The following is an 18,300-nucleotide window of genomic DNA, read 5'->3' on the forward strand; positions in this document are numbered from 1 at the left end:
TCATGTTACGGCCCGTAACACGTGTTACGGTCTGTAACGTCTCACCGTAACACAGTCAAAATTTCCAAGGAAGACAGGCTTCAGTAAACCGGGCATAATGTTTTGTATGCAGCTTTGTTTGGGCTGGGTGACCTACCGTTGGAAAGCTATTTCAAAGTTCTACAACTTTCATCAAGGAAGTTTTTGCAAATTCGCAACACATTTTCATGAAAATCTCCCAGAAGACAGAACTATCAAAACTTAGGCGAATTTAAGAGGTCTTAAGAACTTCACTAGTTGGTTTGGCTTCAAAACAACCATCTTCCACCCGAATTCATCAAGAATGGTTTCATATAGATAAAATATCATCTTAACACTAGATTTTCACAAATTCATACCTATTTCAAGTTTACGGGGTGTTACAGTATGGTACTGTATAATAACATGTAAGTTTACTAAAATACCCTTAACCCTTAATTACAAACTAGTTTAAATATATATTAATAAAACTAAGGTAATGGATAAAATTAGAATTTTAAAAAATAAGTAGGTGGTGGTGAGGGAGGGTGGTAGGGTTGGGTGGGGGTAGGTTGTGTGTGATGGAGGAGGGTGGGTGGGTTTTGGTGGGGGTGGATGGTAGGGTGGGGGTGGGTGTGATGGAGGAGGGTGGGCGGGGTGGAGGTATAATGGGAAAATGAAATACATAACCACGCAAAATCATTAAATTTGTGGTTACAAAAATTGGGGGTTTTTATGGTTATATAACCACGGAATTACAATGGATTTACAACACTACAACATAATTTTAAGAAGAGATAAGGGTAAAAAACACACCCTAACTATCATTTGTTTTTTGAGTTTCATACCTAAACTATTATAAGGTTGAGAAAACTACCTAAACTATCACTATCTAGTTTGCAAAACACACCTGAACTAAATGTGTGAACTCACACTCCAAAAGGCAAGTGAATCTGAAATTTTCTATAAAAATTTGTCCACACGACATAAGTAATGCTATGGTGGCACCTACATGGAAATTAAAAAATACTAATATTTTTTTATAAAAAAAAATGTATATTTTTTTTTAAAAATCAGCACTTTTTTTAAAAAAAGATTTGGATTTAAAAAAAAAATCTGAAAAAAAATATTTTTGTAAAAAATAATAATTTTTTTTAGAAAATCAGAAAAAAAAATTGATTTAAAAAAATGAAAAAGTTGATTTTCACTAAATAATCAGTTTTCTTATTTTTTTTAAATTCCACTTTTTAAACTATTTTTTTATTTTCTATAATTTTTGATATTTTCATACAAAAATTACTATTTTTCAGTTTGTTTTTTAAAATAAATAGTTTTTTTTTTTAAATTTCCATGTAGGTGTCATTGTGACATTATTTATCCAGACAACACTTGACAACATTTTTATATAAAATGGAGTGTAGATCACATACAATTCAAAAATAATTTGAGGTATTCTTTTGCAAACTAGATAGTGATAGTTTAGGTAGTTTTCTCCATATGAAATTCAAAAAATAGTGATAGTTAGAGGTGTGTTTTTGATCCTATTTTCTTTTAAGAACAATGAAAGCAAACGCGATTTCATTGAAAACAATACATGAACCAAGGGAAACAACCATTCAAAAAGCAATGAATGACTTAAAGGTGTGAACCATTGGAAATTTCAGATTTCCATCTCCATTGAATGCAAACAAATGAGGTTTAAATTTTACCCATTTTTGGATTGCATTTGATGAACTTTGATAATCTGATCCTCAGTTAAAAGTGAAAACGACCTCCAGCCTAAGGGATGAGGCAATCCAACACGTTCATCTAAAACTAACCAGTCTTTCTTCTTCCCTTGGCCCACCCCCGGATTCCCTCATTCTACTTTCCATGCCACACTTCTCTTTCAATCCAATAAATATCTAAATTCAAAACTCTCAACAACACATATTCTCTCTTAGTTATCCCTTGCAATTCAAGAAAAGAAAAAAGAAAAAAAAAATTGCCACCATTTGAGCTAAATCATGACTGCTGCTCCTTTCTTGATTGAATCAAACCTCAAATATAACCCTTTGTTGTATACTCCAAACCCAATACAATATACCCGTTTACTCCATAACCAAAAGCTTACACCCTCAAAACTCTCAAAACCCACCAAGCTTACCGTCAAATGCTTCAACAAGAACCATAAAAATGGGATCTTTAATGATAAAAACGGGTTAGAATTGAAAAACAAAGAAACCCCATTTGAGAAAGTTGCTAAAAGTGTAATGAATGCCCTCAAAGCTTTGCGAAAACCCGCTGTAGCCGCTGTACTAGTCGGGTTGTTGTTGATGTATGACCCGAATTCAGCATTGGCTGCTTCTGGTGGGAGGATTGGTGGCAAGTCGTTTTCGTCGTCGCGTAGCTCAATGTCTTCGTCTAGGGGGTATTCTATGAGGACAGGAGAGCCTAAGTTTTCGTATTCGGTACCATATTATGCTCCCTCCCCTTTTGGTTTTGGTGGGGGTGGAGTTTATGTAGGACCAGCTGTTGGTTTTGGGTCAACTGCTTTTTTGGTTATGATGGGTTTTGCTGCTTTTGTTTTGGTTTCCGGGTTTCTGTCTGATCGGTCTGAGGGCAGTGTGCTTACTGCAACTGACAAAACTAGTGTTCTCAAGCTGCAGGTAATCGACTAATACATAAATGTACTGTTGTTTATATGATTAATATTAATGGTTATTGTCGAAAACTAAACATTGTTGTACATAGGTTACTTTGATATTTGCTTTGATTTGGTTGGTTATAGCTTTAGTGATGTTAACCCAGTGTAATCCCACAAGTGGGGTCTGGGGATGATAGGATGTACGCAGACCTTGCCCCTACCTTTGTGGGGTAGAGAGGCTGTTTCCGATAGACCCTCTGCTCAAATGAAGTGTAATCAAAGCAGGATGGAGCTTTAGTGAGGTTATTAAGTAATAATTCTTGCATAGTATAGTGGTCAAAAGTTGTTTGCTTTAGTTCTTGACAAATGGGTGATTGGTCAGCTTACTTGTCTGCGCTATAACCAAAGAAGTTGGATTGGGATGGTGAAGTTGTTTAAGGTTGCTCTGGAATTCTATGGAGAAATTTGGGAATTAGCGACATGCAGAGGAATTCTGCTTTGTGAAGGTTATTGGTAAACTTATTAATGATGTAATGCTATAGCCAATGAAGTAAAATCTGCATTTGTTGCTGAGATGCCCGCATTTACCAAATCTGAAGATTTTACATGTGCTGACACCATTAGCATTGCCATGCTATTTGTCCCATGTTCTTTGAGATAACAGTTTCAGATGGAATAAAGTAAATCCACAGGGATGTGGATATGTCATCTCTGCTTGGACATGATTTTGGTGAACCTATTTTTTGATATATCTGGTTGTTCCCTTCTTAAATGTTGTGATTAATTCAACTATGGAATGCTGTGAAGATCAATAGAAGTAATTGCATCATCTGTCTCATTTTTGAATGCTTGTGTATTATAGCTAGAGATTTCACTGCCAGACCCCACATTATGGGATTTCACTGGATATGTTGTTGTTGTATGTAGAATGAACCATCTTAGAAAGGTAGTTTATGTATCCTTTCTTGGGTTTTCTCTGTGTAGTCATGCTATCCATTGTTCCTTGCTAAATTTCTTCCTCCACTCATGGCCCTTGTTGACACACTAAATATGAAGCTAAGCCAACAACAACAACATACCCAGTGAAATTCTAGTACGTGGGGTCTGGCTGTCTGGGGAGGGTAGGATGTATGCAGACCTTGCCCATACCTTTGTGGGGAAAATAGATGTAGCCATTTCTTGTAATTATGCATTCTGAAATTGATTGTGAAGTTGTTGACCATTATGTTCACTTCCAATGGCTACAATACCCTCAATTGAATTAAGTCGTTTGAATGCCCTCCTCTCCTGTCCCTTCTAATGGGTAGAGAAAAAGAACAAACTATTGGAAAGTAAAATGTAGATGTTGGATGCTTGAATTTAGTAATGGACTGAAAAAACTGCATATGAGGTTGACTTTTTGTGAAGAAGTGATATCAGGGAACATCTGCATTCTGACCTGATTCAGTATATCTATTGTTAAGTTTCCTCAGACATTGTTTATGATGACTTAGGTATCTATACGTTCTCAAAACAAGATTGAGTACTATTGTTTCCGTATGTTGATCTCTTGTAATAATGCTCTGTTACTTCCATTTTCAGAAATTTTGTTTGCCTTGCATTTGCATTGTGTTACAATTTCTTTTCTACTGTTTCACTCCCTTTTCTCCTTTTTCTCTCTCTAAAGGTTGGGTTGTTGGGCTTGGGTAGATCACTTCAAAAGGATCTCAACCGGATTGCAGAAGTGGCAGATACATCCACACCAGAGGGTTTAAGCTACGTCTTGACGGGTAAAAATAGTTTCTGCTGGTCTATTAGACTATAGTACGTGCGCAAATATAGGAGTGGTGACTAGCTCCCATCTTCATGCTAAAAACATTGTAAAATTTCTTATTGATGAAGAAAGTTGTCACTGCTACTGCAGTTCTCCATGTTTTTCTCCTCTTTCCTTGCCCTCACCCCTGCCCAAAAGGGGAAAAAGAGAAGAAATGACCCTTATAATAACTGTGCTTGAATTTCGAACCCATTGGTGTCACTAAATGTGATTTTGTATCCATTCCACCCTGTTCAGGCTGTTCTACTTCCATCTGAATACTGACTACTTTTTAAAAGATAAATTAGAGGTTCAATATTAGGGATTCCGTTAATCTCACATTTATATCTAAAGTGACGTACAAATCTCTAGTCCAATTAGAAAGACTCCCGGCACAACCAAACCTAATGGAAGAGACAAACGATAACTAAACCTTAATATGGACTAGTTGGTAGCATTTATATGGATATTTTGTTTTCATTGTGTTTTGTGCTTTGTATATATATATATATATATATATGTCCTCTGATGTAATTTTACGTCTACTCAACCATATTCTAACACCTTCAGTCATCTTAATGTCACTCCTATGTGTTGGTGCATTCAGAAGTCTACGTAGAAAACGACCAAGCCATTTCAAGTGATTATCTCTGTTTGTATCCTTTATGTGTGCTACTTGCACCTTCTATCACTTGTAATTATTTCTAGTCCAGCTATCTCAAAATTCGTATTTTAGAACACTTATCTTGGGGATATATTAGAACTCAGAGGTCCAACATTCTTAGTTTCCAATTGTTGTATAGAACTTGCATTTCACTTTGATAAGTATCCTCTTGTAGCTCATCTTCATTTACGTAATCCTATCTGAAGTTTGTGTATTATATCTTCATCTATTTTGTTATTCTTCTCCTCCGCAAAAAAAGAAAAATTCCTTCTATTATGTCATTCTCTTGAAAGACCAAGCATAGATATCTGGTGTATTTGTACGTATGTGACAATCCCGTCTAGTCTCACCTCTACTTCATTCTTTATACGTGGGCGAAACTCGCAGTTTGTATGTTCAGCTTTTACTTATCCTCAAATCCTTATTCTATAGACAATAACTCAAAACTTTTGGGCTTAAACCCACGGTTATGGAAAAATCCTCTATGTCTCCTTCCTAGGTTCTCTCATACTCTTGACGACTCCTTCATATACGTATCCTTTATACCATTCATATATTTGATATGAATATGTTTCTTTCCTGTCACCCAAAGGAAATAAAAGCGTCTTTATCTTTCCACTAGTCCTGGGATTTATAGTCCTTTACTAAAGGGGTAGTAAAGTATCTTAGTGAAAGTAACTTCCATACATTGGATGTCTTGGTATTTTCATTCCAATTACTTAGTAGGTTAGGAAAAGACTTCTCTTTCCCCCTTTCTGCATTCAAGATTTAATCTGCTGGTGTTGCAACTGGAGGGCTTAGTTGAATTCTTTTTTTGCTTCAGTCCTTTTATTTGTTGCTAACGATAAAAAGATCCTTCTGTTTCTTGTTGAAATAGCTTATGCCTACAAACCTAAGACTAAAAATTAGGGTATATTTTCCTATTGATGTTCTCTGGAGTTATTCATTTCTTACATCAATTGACTGATTTAGGGTTTTCCTCTTGCAGAGACGACATTAGCTTTGCTTCGACACCCTGATTATTGCATCTCAGCTTATTCATCTGTAAGTGAAAGCAAGTCACTTATGTGCTTTCTGATGTGTGATTATGTGATTATAAACCGCGATAGTGGCAAAACAATGAACTTTTGTTCCTTTTTGCCAGGATCATGATCCAAAATCTGCAATAGCATTAGTTCTCTTGGTTCTGCTCTCATTTTTGCTCTTGATTTGATTGAGTCAGACTTGAATTTATGATAATTTTACTTTTTAAACCAGCTAACATCCATAAGACTCTTTTTAAGTGAAGTTTGGAGACCTCTGTTTGACTTCAGTTTGCCTTTTCACTTCTATACTCTCTCCATTTAAAAAATGAATGAGTTTGTTCTATGTACAAGGGACAAATTATAGGTCTCAATTCTGACAAATGCTTAATTTTTGAAAAACAAAATTTTCTTAATTAGAAACTATAGAAAAAGTACTGAATGTCACAAATATGGAAAAGTTGTTATTTAAAAAATTGTTTGACTCCTCATATAGTAAGGGTGTAATGCATTCTGCTATGTGCTACCAAGTCCAATAAAGCCTTGGTATATTGTCCTCTATTCGTGAAGCTCAGAATTTGATAAAGAACAACGAGATGACTTGTTCAGCCTCTTGTTTCTTGATTGATATCCTTTATTGAGCTCTTTCTGCCATCTCTGTCACCTAGTTCTCTCCTTTCTGTGGAAGAAAGACTGAAAACCTACTCATGTCACTGCTGAAAAGCCATGTCCTTAATTTGCACAAGGAGGTACTTTCAATGTACAAATGTCAAAATCCTGTCATCTATATGTTGGTCCAAATCAGAAGTAAAGTCAGCAATGGATATCCAGGTCATAATGGTAACAACAACAACAACAACAACAACAACCCAGTGAAATCCCACATCGTGGGGTCTGGGGAGGGTAGAGTGTACGCAGACCTTACTCCTACCAAGGTAGGACGGCTGTTTCCGAAAGACCCTCGGATCAAGAAAAGCATAAAAGCATAAAAAAAGTCAGATATCAGATAAGGCTAAGAGATTCAAAGCGATATGGAAATGAAATAATATAAAATAAAATAATGCAATCGACACATATACCGATACCAGATACCATAGGATAATCAAAGCACAGGAAATAGCAGATAATAGCATAAATCGGAGCACAAGAAATTATATTGCGATACTGCGACTACTAATAAGAACGGATAACGAGACTATCTACTAGCCTTCTACCCTAATTTGGGTCCTCCAAACCCTCCTATCTAAGGTCATGTCCTCGGTAAGCTGTAATTGCGCCATGTCGTGTCTAATTACCTCTCCCCAATACTTCTTCGGCCTACCCCTGCCTCGTCTGAAACCATCCATGGCCAACCTCTCACACCTCCGCACTGGGGCATCTGTGTCTCTCCTCTTCACATGCCCAAACCATCTCAATCTCGCTTCTCGCATCTTGTCTTCCACCGAGGCCACCCCCACCTTATCCCGAATATCCTCATTCCTCATCCTGTCGCTCTTGGTGTGGCCACACATCCATCTCAACATTCTCATCTCGGCAACTTTCATCTTTTGAACGTGAGAGATCTTAACTGGCCAGTACTTCGCCCCATACAACATAGTCGGTCTAACCACCGCTTTGTAGAACTTGCCCTTAAGTTTTGGTGGCACCTTCTTGTCACATAGCACTCCGGAAGCAAGCCTCCATTTCATCCACCCTGCCCCAATACGATGTGTGACATCATCGTCAATCTCCCCGCTGCCTTGCACAATAGACCCAAGGTACTTAAAACTACTTTTCTTCTGGATGGCCTGGGTACCAAGCCTCACTTTCACGCCAGCCTCCTGAGGTGCTTCACTGAACTTACACTCCAAGTACTCTGTCTTGGTCCTACTCAGCTTAAACCCTTTAGCCTCCAGAGTATGTCTCCAACCCTCCAGCTTAGCGTTAACTCCGCTACGAGTCTCGTCGATCAGGACTATGTCGTCCGCGAAAAGCATACACCATGGCACCTCACCTTGAATTTGCCGTGTCAATCCATCCATCACTAAGGCAAATAGAAACAGACTAAGAGCTGATCCTTGATGCGACCCCATCACAACTGGGAAGTGCTCTGAGTCTCCTCCTACTGTCCTTACTCTGGTTTTGGCTCCCTCATACATGTCCTTGATCACCCTAATGTACGCCACAAGTACACTTTTAGCCTCCAAGCATTTCCATAGGATCTCTCTTGGAACTTTGTCATAAGCCTTTTCTAGGTCGATGAATACCATGTGTAAGTCTTTCTTCCTCTCCCTATACTGCTCCACCAGGTCATAATGGTAAATGAGTGGAAAATGAACTTTTAGCTTGTTAACGTGTTCAGTGCGCCAATGAATATAATAACTTTCTTTGGGCCTTATTGCCTCAGTTTTATAATAACTAATTATCGGATGTTTTCTCCTGATGAACTTTGGATGCTAAGCATCATTTGTTATTGGCTAAATTAATATATCTGCTAATTGTCATCATTAATATTGTTATTTTGGGGAATTGAACTATTCTTTGCACCCAAGGGTGTGTCCTAGTGGTCAATGAAGTGGATTGGGAACTATGAGGTCTCCGGTTCAAATTCCAGTGGAGACAAAACACTAGGTGATTTCTTCCCATCTGTTCTAGCCTTGGTGGACAAAGTTACCTGATAACTGTTGCTGGTTGGAGGTGGCAGGTATTCCGTGGACTTAGTCGAGGTGCGCGCAAGCTGGCCTGGGCACCACGGTTATTAAAAAAAAAAAAAAAAATGTTGTTATTTTGGGGGCATTCACCAAAAATGACCAGCTTTGTTGGACTGGTTGCTCCAAGATTAGTTTTTGCTCTTGAGGATGGTTACTAACAATTATCTGGAGAAAGATTAATGCCCTACTATCCCTCTTTTTAGGTTGCCCTCTTCGAAACCTTAGATTGCAGATCCTGAAGTTACCGCACCCTGTCACCCAAAATGGTCTACACTTATCCTGATAATGTTTTCGCTTGAAGCTAATGAATTGCTATAGAGTTTGTGCAGTATTAGAACTTTTTCGATTTTGGTGTTTGTGTCGCACTGTAATCTTCAAAAAGACATGATGTGGTACCACCCTGCTTCATACGTTACACTACTCTGAGCCTTTGTTCTTACCAAAATCCAAAACCATATGTTCGCCTATTTCAGAATTAGAATGTTAGCTTTACAAACAAGAAAAACTAAGTTGAAGAGGAGGAAAAAAAAAGTGAAGAATGTAAACCGGTCACATAGATAATCCATCATGCTTGCTGATTTCATCTTTTTCCTTTTGTATTTTAATCATGCCTATAAAACAAAGACATCTCCAAGAATGATACATACGTTCTACTTAGAGTGCTTTGTGCATCGTGTTGAAGCGGGGAAGTTTGCCTTCGTTCTCGTTGCAGACGTACCATAAATTTGTAGATATGCCATCTCTCTAACTGCTTAACTTTTAATGAGACAACAACAACGTATCCAGTGAAATCCCACAATGTGGGTAACTTTTAATGAGACAATTCCTGGATTAAAGAGTTTGCTGCTAGGTCCTGTACTTTTTTTCTGGACCAACTTGGTACTTTTTAAACTTTACTTGTAAAAAAATAAAATAATGAGACGATTCCACAATCCAACATGGTATCAACGCAGCAGTCATGACTCAAGTTTCACTATCACCTTTTATTGAAAGGAGTTTTCACGCAATTGGCCCAAGAAAGAGTTAGGCCCAAGCGTGAAGGAGCATGTTGCTGACCTAACATAAATAAGCAAATATGTTCTTTAAGAGTTTAAACTTTTAGAGGAGGCGGTAACTCAACCCAACACTTCTGAAGGATAGAGTTTCTGGGTTACTAGCTTATGAATGCATAGAGAGGACATGCTACTCTACCAAATTGTGGTCCTGTGTCCTCCTTTTGGAGCGTAGAATCCTCTTAAAACACATATATTAAGGGCTATTGGAAATATCACACCAATGGTAAATTGTGGTTTTGTAATTATTAAAGAAAAATTAGTGTACCTTCCGTTAATCGGTTTACAGGATTGCTTGTGCTAGAAGGTATTAACCTTTTTTAATTCTTTTTCCATTTCTCCACAATAAACAACTCCACTATAGCTCACATCTTCTAAAAAGGGTAGAGGCTCATAAATGGCAGCCTGCTGTTCTCCTTAGTGAATGTGCAACTATGTGTTAGAAAAACTCTCTATTTCATGAAACTTCTTGGCTAGTGAACATACTTGTCAACTTCTAGGCTCTTCCGTTCCTCTTCCTCCACTGGAAGCCCTAAAGCCATGAAACCTGTGTGCACTTGTTTTAGCCTCATGCTATCTTCACCACTTTAGGTGTATCTGTTGTCCCAGTGAAAAAAGTTAGAATCTAGATCCCTAGCACAACACTTTTAGTATGTTCTCCCTTTCAGTCTTTCCATTCATTGATCTTTTACGAATCATCTAGCAATATGGAACTATAGTTAGTTCAATTGCAAGGAAGTCAATAGTACTCTGCCTAAACAACAATATACCCAGTGTAATCTCACAAGTGGGGTCTGGGGAAGGCAGGATGTATGCAGACCTTAACCCCCCTACCTTTGTGGGGTGGAGAGGCTCAATAGTACTCCACTTCCAGTTGCTAAATTTTTCATTGGTCTGAAGGAATTTAAATGGTAGATATGGAAGGCTTTGATTTGAGGGGAATGGTTAATCCCCTTTTGCAGAAAGGACTATTGGAGATGCACTAAACTTTAGTCCATCCTCTCTTTTTGGAAGTTTCATTTGTTGTGGTCCCAACTAGATTGGCCATGAACGTATTGGGATGAAGTTCTATGAAGTAGGAATAGGATCACATTATTACAGGACTGACTCAATCACACTCAAATTTTATCTGTTGCTAAGATTCAGTGATCCATAACTTCTGTAAAGAAACCGTTTGCCTTCTCAACCCCACTTGCTAGTCTTTGTAAAAGTGTGTGGTTTTGTAACATTAAGGGGGATAAAGCTGCTTCATCTTAATTTTATAGATCAGAACCGATTGTTTGCTATAATTTGAGGAATATTGGTAATAGTAAGTTGCTGTTTTTTTTCATGATCTTTATTTTTGCGGCCAAACGCCATATATTAGGTGAGTTTTCAGTCTGTTATTTTTTTTTTTTTTTTTTGGTTGTGTGTGTGTCTCCCCACTATTTCATTTTCACACCAATGCATACCAGTAGAAGTGTCTCAAATTTTGTCATTCTATTGAGTATATTTCTTGTGTCTGTCGTGCAGGTTGATGTCAAGAGGAGCATGGAGGAAGCCGAGAATCGATTCAATCAACTTTCCATTGAGGAACGTGGTAAATTTGATGAAGAGACACTTGTGAATGTGAACAACATTAGGAGGAAAAGCTCTACGAGCCAGAGTTCAAATGGATTTAGCAATGAATACATAGTGGTAAGGATGACCTTGTATTTTATTTAAATTTTGTAGGTATTTTTGGGCCAAATTGTGGAAACAAAGATTCTTCCATTTCAACTACTGAAGGGAGTTTTCTCTTTTACTTCATGTTTGCTGCTGACTGGTGTAAAAATGTAGTTCGCAGGTTGTTGGAAAATAATGATGCAGCAATTAGAGAAAACATAGATCGTAAATGAATTATGTTAGTCTTATCATAAAAATTATATAGATGATATGTCAAGGTGGACTTTTGTTGACCCTGATGCTCTTCCCCGGAAGAAAAAACCGAGCTCTTATTTTGATGTGATAGACAAAAATCTACCTTCAATATTTTTCTAAAGGATCTATACCCTGCAATGGATTAATTATTCCATCATTTAATTGCTGTTTTAGTTTCTGTATCGTTTATCATTTTCTACTGGAGTCAAATTTTCACCATTGAGTATATACTAATGATCCATCCTTTAGTTGAACACATCTAATGGTCCCTTTGCATGATAATCATTCTTTTCTGCATATGTGCAATTTCAGGTTACAATCTTGGTAGCTGCTGAAGGTGCTTATAAATTGCCTACTATTAATGGAAGTGGAGACTTGAAAGAAGCCTTGCAAAAGATCGCTTCTATTCCTTCCAGTAGAACACTGGTAAGCAAACGAAATGGTCATCAGGAAGCACTAAGTTTTGCGCTACTTGTAGCTTTTAATTTGTGACATTTACTTGTTGCAGGCAGTTGAGATTTTATGGACCCCACAGAACGAAAACGACACATTATCAGAACGAGAACTTCTTGAGGACTACTCTCTCTTGAGGCCTCTGTAAGAAAACTGGGATTATACAGGGTCCTATTAACCCCTTTTTTGTTATATTCATGTATATAACTCATACAGCATAGATAATACTTGTATAAGAATGAGGGAAAATCGTCGTAATTGTACTAGTCAAATTGTGTATATAAAAAGGCTGTATTCTCTTTAAGTTCCTCAGCAATCACTACTTCCACAATTCCCCCCGCAAAAGAAAAGAGAAGGGAAATAATATGTCCTTTCAGGATTTCAAAGGTGATAATGTGATATAGTGGAGCTCTGGAGCTGCACTTGATCAGCATAATCTTTTGCATATTTTGTTAATTAAATATGGAAGCTGTGCTTTGACATAAGAATTATCTCATGGTTTTACCTTTTTGATTTTCCATTTTTTCAGTTCTCAACTATGGAAATTTAATTACATTATTATCGGATCTAATATTTTTGAGATGTCACATCCTAGTAGTGGATTTGCTAGGTAAGATGAGGTAGTGATATTTGATTGGGATTCTTCAAATCAAAATAAGATTTGAGATTTACCACTTTGCTAGTCTCCATCAGTACAACTTTAAGAAGGCTCTTAGTTTGCTCGGCATGGAGGGTTAATAATTTTGAAATGAAAGTTATAAATTAGAAATTGATATGAAAGATCCCCCTAAATCAATTTTAAGAATATCGGTTGAAACACTTTTTGTTCGACTCTCAAGATGGTAATTAGGTCAACATTTTGAGAAAAAAAATAATCATCTGTAATAGGTACGTGTATCAAAACAATGAGCGGACAACACGTGTATTTTATAAAAGTTTACTGTTCAATCATTGATTAAATGCTACTATTGTTATAAATATCCCAATATTAGTGGATATCCATTATTTGGAAATATCTCAAAATATCCCATAAATATCCCAAAATATCCCATGTCCTGTTGCTCCTATAAATAGGATGCACAGATGCAATGTTGAAAGAGCAGAAGTAAGATAATCTGATATCTCTCTACATATTCTCTCTACATATTTCTTCTGTGTATTTACTTCATAGTTTTATTTAATAACACGTTATCAGCACGAGACTCTGTCATCTCGAGCAAATACTTTACAAGCCTCAAAGGTATTGATTTCTTTGTTTTCCATTACTAATGGCAAATCTTTCTAGACGTGAATTTGTAGCCTTAGATATATCCGGCAATAGCTATATGTCTTGGATTCTTGATGCTGAGATTCACCTTAATGCGATAGGTCTGGAAGACACCATCAAAGATAAAAATGAGGCATCAAATCAAAACCGTGCTAAGGCAATGATATTCCTCCGCCATCATCTTGATGAGAATTTAAAAATGGAATATCTCACGGTTAAAGATCCTCTTACGCTGTGGAATGATCTGAAAGATAGATATGATCACCTGAAGATGGTCATACTTCCACAAGCACGTTTTGATTGGCTCCATTTAAGGTTCCAAGATTTTAAATCTGTTAAGGCATACAATTCTACTATGTTTAAAATTATTTCTCAATTAAAATTATGTGGTGAAAATATTACTGATCTTGATATGCTGGAGAAAACATTCTCCACTTTTCCTGCCTCGAGTATGCTCCTGCAGCAGCAATACCGAGAGATGAAGTTCAAAAAATATTCTGATCTAATCTCACATCTTCTAGTGGCTGAACAACATAATGAATTACTGATGAAAAATCATGAAAGCCGACCCACTGGTACTGCCCCATTCCCTGAAGTGAATGAGGCAAATTTTCGCCATTCTAGGCGTGGAAGAGGTCGTGGCCCCAGTCGTGGTCATGGTCGTGGTCGAGGAAGGGATTTTAATCATGATTTTCGTTTTGCACCATATAATACCCTTGACCACCAGCAGTGTAAAAGGAAGGATGAAAAGCATGAAGTTATGCAAAAGAAAAATTCAGAAAATAATTGCTTCCAATGTGGAGGAAAAGGGCACTGGTCACGTACCTGTCGTACGCCAAAGCACCTTGTTGAGCTATATCAAGCCTCCCTCTAAAGGGCAGAAAAGGATGCCGAAGCAAATTTTATTTCTGAAGATAATGTTGAGCCTATGCATCTAGATGTGGCAGATTTCTTTGAATTCCCTGAAGGAAAAATAGATCATCTGATCGGTGATGGATCTGTATTAACTTAGATATTTCATACATGTCGTTTGTATTAGCTATTGTGGTTATGTTTCCATATATATGTAATAAAGTGTGTGTAATACTTTGTCTAATCAAAATATCTACTTCGATGTTTACTTTGCCTATTCTTTCGTTTTGAAGAATATATGGAAAATCCTCAAATATTATTTGGATCAATGACCAATCATGAAGATATTTGTGTGATTGATAGTGGAACAACGCATGCTATATTCAAAGATGATAAATACTTTTCTCACTTGCGTAGAAAAAGGGAAAATATTAATACAATTTTTGGTAATAGAAATTAATGATCAAAGGCTCCAGAAGAGCTAATTATTTATTTACAAGTATCATGACACTAGCAGTGTCCAAATAATATATGATTATGGTGAACAAATTAATGTCTCTCGAAGAGCTTATATATGATAGTACCATTCATCTCAGATCATAATTATTTCGATCGGAAAATAAGTTATAGTAAACCTGAAGTTTACTAGCGAGAAAAATGGTCATCATATTGAGACTACAGATGATTGGAAGATTGAATATCTCCAACTTATTACGGGTAGGGTCGCGTGTGTAAAGTGTTACCCGAGCATGATGAGATCGCATGTCACAATAAACCAGAAGTTTTGACATAAAATTTCATGCAATAGTAAACCAGAAGTTTATTAAAAGAAATAGCACTCGTCATAGTAAACTTGAAGTTTACGGGTACAGATAATTTTATCAGTTGACAAGACCATTTTGATCGTCTTGATTTAAATCTGATGTGCTAATTGAGTATTAAAAACATATTGAAGAACTAGAAGATTCTTCAAGAATTTGTTTGTGTTGCTTGTTCTCATGATAAGTTGATTACACCAGCTAATGTTGGGACTGAATCCCTAAAATTCTGAAAAATATAAAAGGTGAGTGTGGGCCCCTTCACCTGCAATGTGATGTCTTAAATAGATGCATCTATGAGACGGTCACATGTATGTTTATTGTCAACTGGCAGTTTGACATTTACAAAGTTGCTTGCTCAAAATAATTGAGTTGGAAGCACAATTTTCAGAATATGTAATCAAGACAATCATCTTGATAATGCTGGTTTATATCTAAGTTGGTTTGGCATTGGATGCCTCCTGACCCAACTATTTCATATTTCATCTGCAAAATATGCTCTTAATGTCCCTGAAGGACAAAGTCTACAGCGTGCATGGAGCATGGTAGACCAATCGGTTCCAAATATAATAATCCTTGAAAAAGGGAGGAGCAAATGATCATAATAAGGAGGCAATGTGCTCTTGAAGATCTACGACATAACACTTCATAAACCTTATGGGAGGTTTAGGTACCTGAAAATAATGAAGTGATGAGATCTCAGTAAGTTATGTCGAATTGCGAACCGATACAACATGATATCTTCTCGACAATATACAATATAGCGCGCAATATTGTATAAGGTTGTGAGGATTTGATTTTTACGTCTCTTAAAGCATGTTGACGTAGAATAATTACCAAGTAAAATGATGCGTCTTGGTAGACGTAATGTTTATTGGGCCAGCAGTCCAAACAACAGAAGATGTCACATTATTTATACTGATGGATGCTGTCACGGCCTATGTGGCTTACTTGATGAAATTTATATGAAAATTCCTAAAGGATATAAAATGCCTGAAGCATTTGGTTTAAAGTCTCGGGAAATGTATTCAATTAGATTACAAAGATCATTATATGGTTTAAAACAATCAGGGCGCATGTGGTATAATCACCTAAGTGAGTACGTGATAAATGAAGGATATATAAATGATGCCCTTTGTCCATGTGTTTTTATTAAGAAAACAAAATCAGGGTTCATAATACTTGCTGTTTATGTTGATGACATAAACCTCATTGGAACTCCAGAAGAGCTCCAAAAGGCGATTGAATATTTGAAGAAAGAATTTGAGATGAAAGATCTCGGAAAGACAAAACTCTGTCTTGGTCTGCAAATTGAACATTTCGCAAAAGGGATCTTTATCCATCAATCTGCCTATACTGAGAAAGTTTTAAATCGGTTTTACATGGACAATTCGCATCCTTTAAGTACTTCTATGGTTGTTCGCTCACTTGAAGTGAGCAAAGATCCGTTCCGACTTTAGGAAGAAAACGAAGAGCTACTTGGTCCTGAAGTACCATATCTTAGTGCAATAGGTGCACTTATGTATCTTGCTAATGCTACAAGACCTGACATAGCATTTTCTGTTAATTTGCTAGCAAGATATAGCTCTTCTCCTACACGGAGGCATTGGAACGGGATTAAGCATATATTGCGATATCTGAAGGGAACTAGCGATATGGGTATGTTTTATACTAACAAAGGCAGTACAGATCTTGTTGGTTATGCAAATGCAGGTTATTTATCTGATCCACATAAAGCTCGATCTCAAACGGGCTATCTATTTACATGCGGAGGTACTGCTATATCATGGCGATCGACCAAGCAGTCCATTGTTGCTACTTCTTCAAATCATGCTGAGATAATCGCTATTCATGAAGCAAGTAGAGAATGTGTGTGGTTGAGATCAGTGATACATTTCATCAGAGAAAGATCTGGCTTGAAGTGTGATACAAAAATACCCACAGTATTATATGAAGATAATGTTGCATGCATAGCTCAATTAAAAGGAGGTTTCATAAAAGGAGATAGAACAAAGCACATTTCACCAAAGTTATTTTTCACACATGATCTCCAGAAGAATGGTGATATTGATGTGCAACAAATCCGTTCAAGTGACAATCCTGCAGATTTGTTCACTAAATCTTTGCCAACTTCAACTCTTGAGAAGATGATATTCAAGATTAGAATGCGAAGACTCCGACATCTGAATCTTGGTCTTCGTCAGGGGGAGTGAAATACGCGTTGTACTCTTTTTTCCTTAACCAAGTTTTGTCCCATCGGGTTTTCTTGGTAAGGTTTTTAATGAGGCAGCTCTCAAAGCGTATTTCTAGATATGTGCACTCTTTTTTCTTCATTAAGATTTTTTCCCACAGCGGTTTTTTTTTAATAAGGTTTTAATGAGGTACATCATCTATTAATGGACATCCAAGGGGGAGTGTTATAAATATCCCAATATTAGTGGATATCCATTATTTGGAAATATCTCAAAATATCCCATAAATATCCCAAAATATCCCATGTCCTGTTGCTCCTATAAATAGGATGCACATATGCAATGTTGAAAGAGCAGAAGTAAGATAATCTGATATCTCTCTACATATTCTCTCTACATATTTCTTCTGTGTATTTACTTCATAGTTTTATTTTATAACAACTATGTATTTTTACCTTCAGTTTATCACTTAATTATGATTGATTAACATGGTTTGGCGTAAGTGCGTGTGTTTTCCCTTGTGGGGTAATCCTGTCTTGGGTGTTTCTTGTTTCATTATAAAAGCCCACTCGACTTGTCAATTGTGTTGTGGGCAATATTTCTATTAAACACGGCACTGTCCACATGTGTTCTTAGATTTTATTGAAGCATAGGGCCACCTACACTATAAGGTCGTTGGTGGCCGGTTAGGAGTTAAGTATTCATATATAAAATTCTGCATAAATATTACTCCGTCATAGTTGGTATCACTCTTTTGCAATGTATAGCACTCAACACACTTAATATGGTATTTTGTTTGCAATTTAGAAACTTGCATAACTAATACATGTATAAGTTATAAGGAAATTTATGCAGGATAGAAGATGAAATAATTAATACATGAATAATTTAACCCTGCGTAAAATAATACATAGATTCTCTTGTGACGAATCCTTGCATTACTATACCTGCATTAACTCTAGCCAATAGCAAAACG

At 36.8% G+C, this 18,300-nt stretch overlaps 1 protein-coding gene across 1 annotated transcript; it reads left to right on the forward strand.

The window, feature by feature from the left end:
• Nucleotides 1–1,829: 1,829 nt before the first annotated feature.
• Nucleotides 1,830–12,499, forward strand: LOC132645248 (uncharacterized). The gene is made up of 6 exons (XM_060362130.1): nucleotides 1,830–2,645; nucleotides 4,290–4,392; nucleotides 6,068–6,123; nucleotides 11,356–11,520; nucleotides 12,055–12,168; nucleotides 12,251–12,499. The coding sequence occupies exons 1-6, from the start codon at nucleotides 2,004–2,006 to the stop codon at nucleotides 12,341–12,343; spliced, it is 1,173 nt and encodes a 390-aa protein (XP_060218113.1). The 5' UTR covers nucleotides 1,830–2,003; the 3' UTR covers nucleotides 12,344–12,499.
• Nucleotides 12,500–18,300: the final 5,801 nt, after the last annotated feature.

This window comes from Lycium barbarum, chromosome 6 (assembly GCF_019175385.1).
Source record: "Lycium barbarum isolate Lr01 chromosome 6, ASM1917538v2, whole genome shotgun sequence".
Classification (NCBI taxonomy): domain Eukaryota; kingdom Viridiplantae; phylum Streptophyta; class Magnoliopsida; order Solanales; family Solanaceae; genus Lycium; species Lycium barbarum.

Excerpts from the sequence above, each read along its gene's own strand:
- LOC132645248 (XM_060362130.1), top strand. The coding sequence starts at position 2,004 with ATGACTGCTGCTCCTTTCTTGATTGAATCAAACCTCAAATATAACCCT. Across the intron at positions 4,393-6,067 it reads TTTAAGCTACGTCTTGACGG|AGACGACATTAGCTTTGCTT; the intron begins GTAAAAATAGTT and ends TTCCTCTTGCAG. Across the intron at positions 11,521-12,054 it reads TTAGCAATGAATACATAGTG|GTTACAATCTTGGTAGCTGC; the intron begins GTAAGGATGACC and ends GTGCAATTTCAG.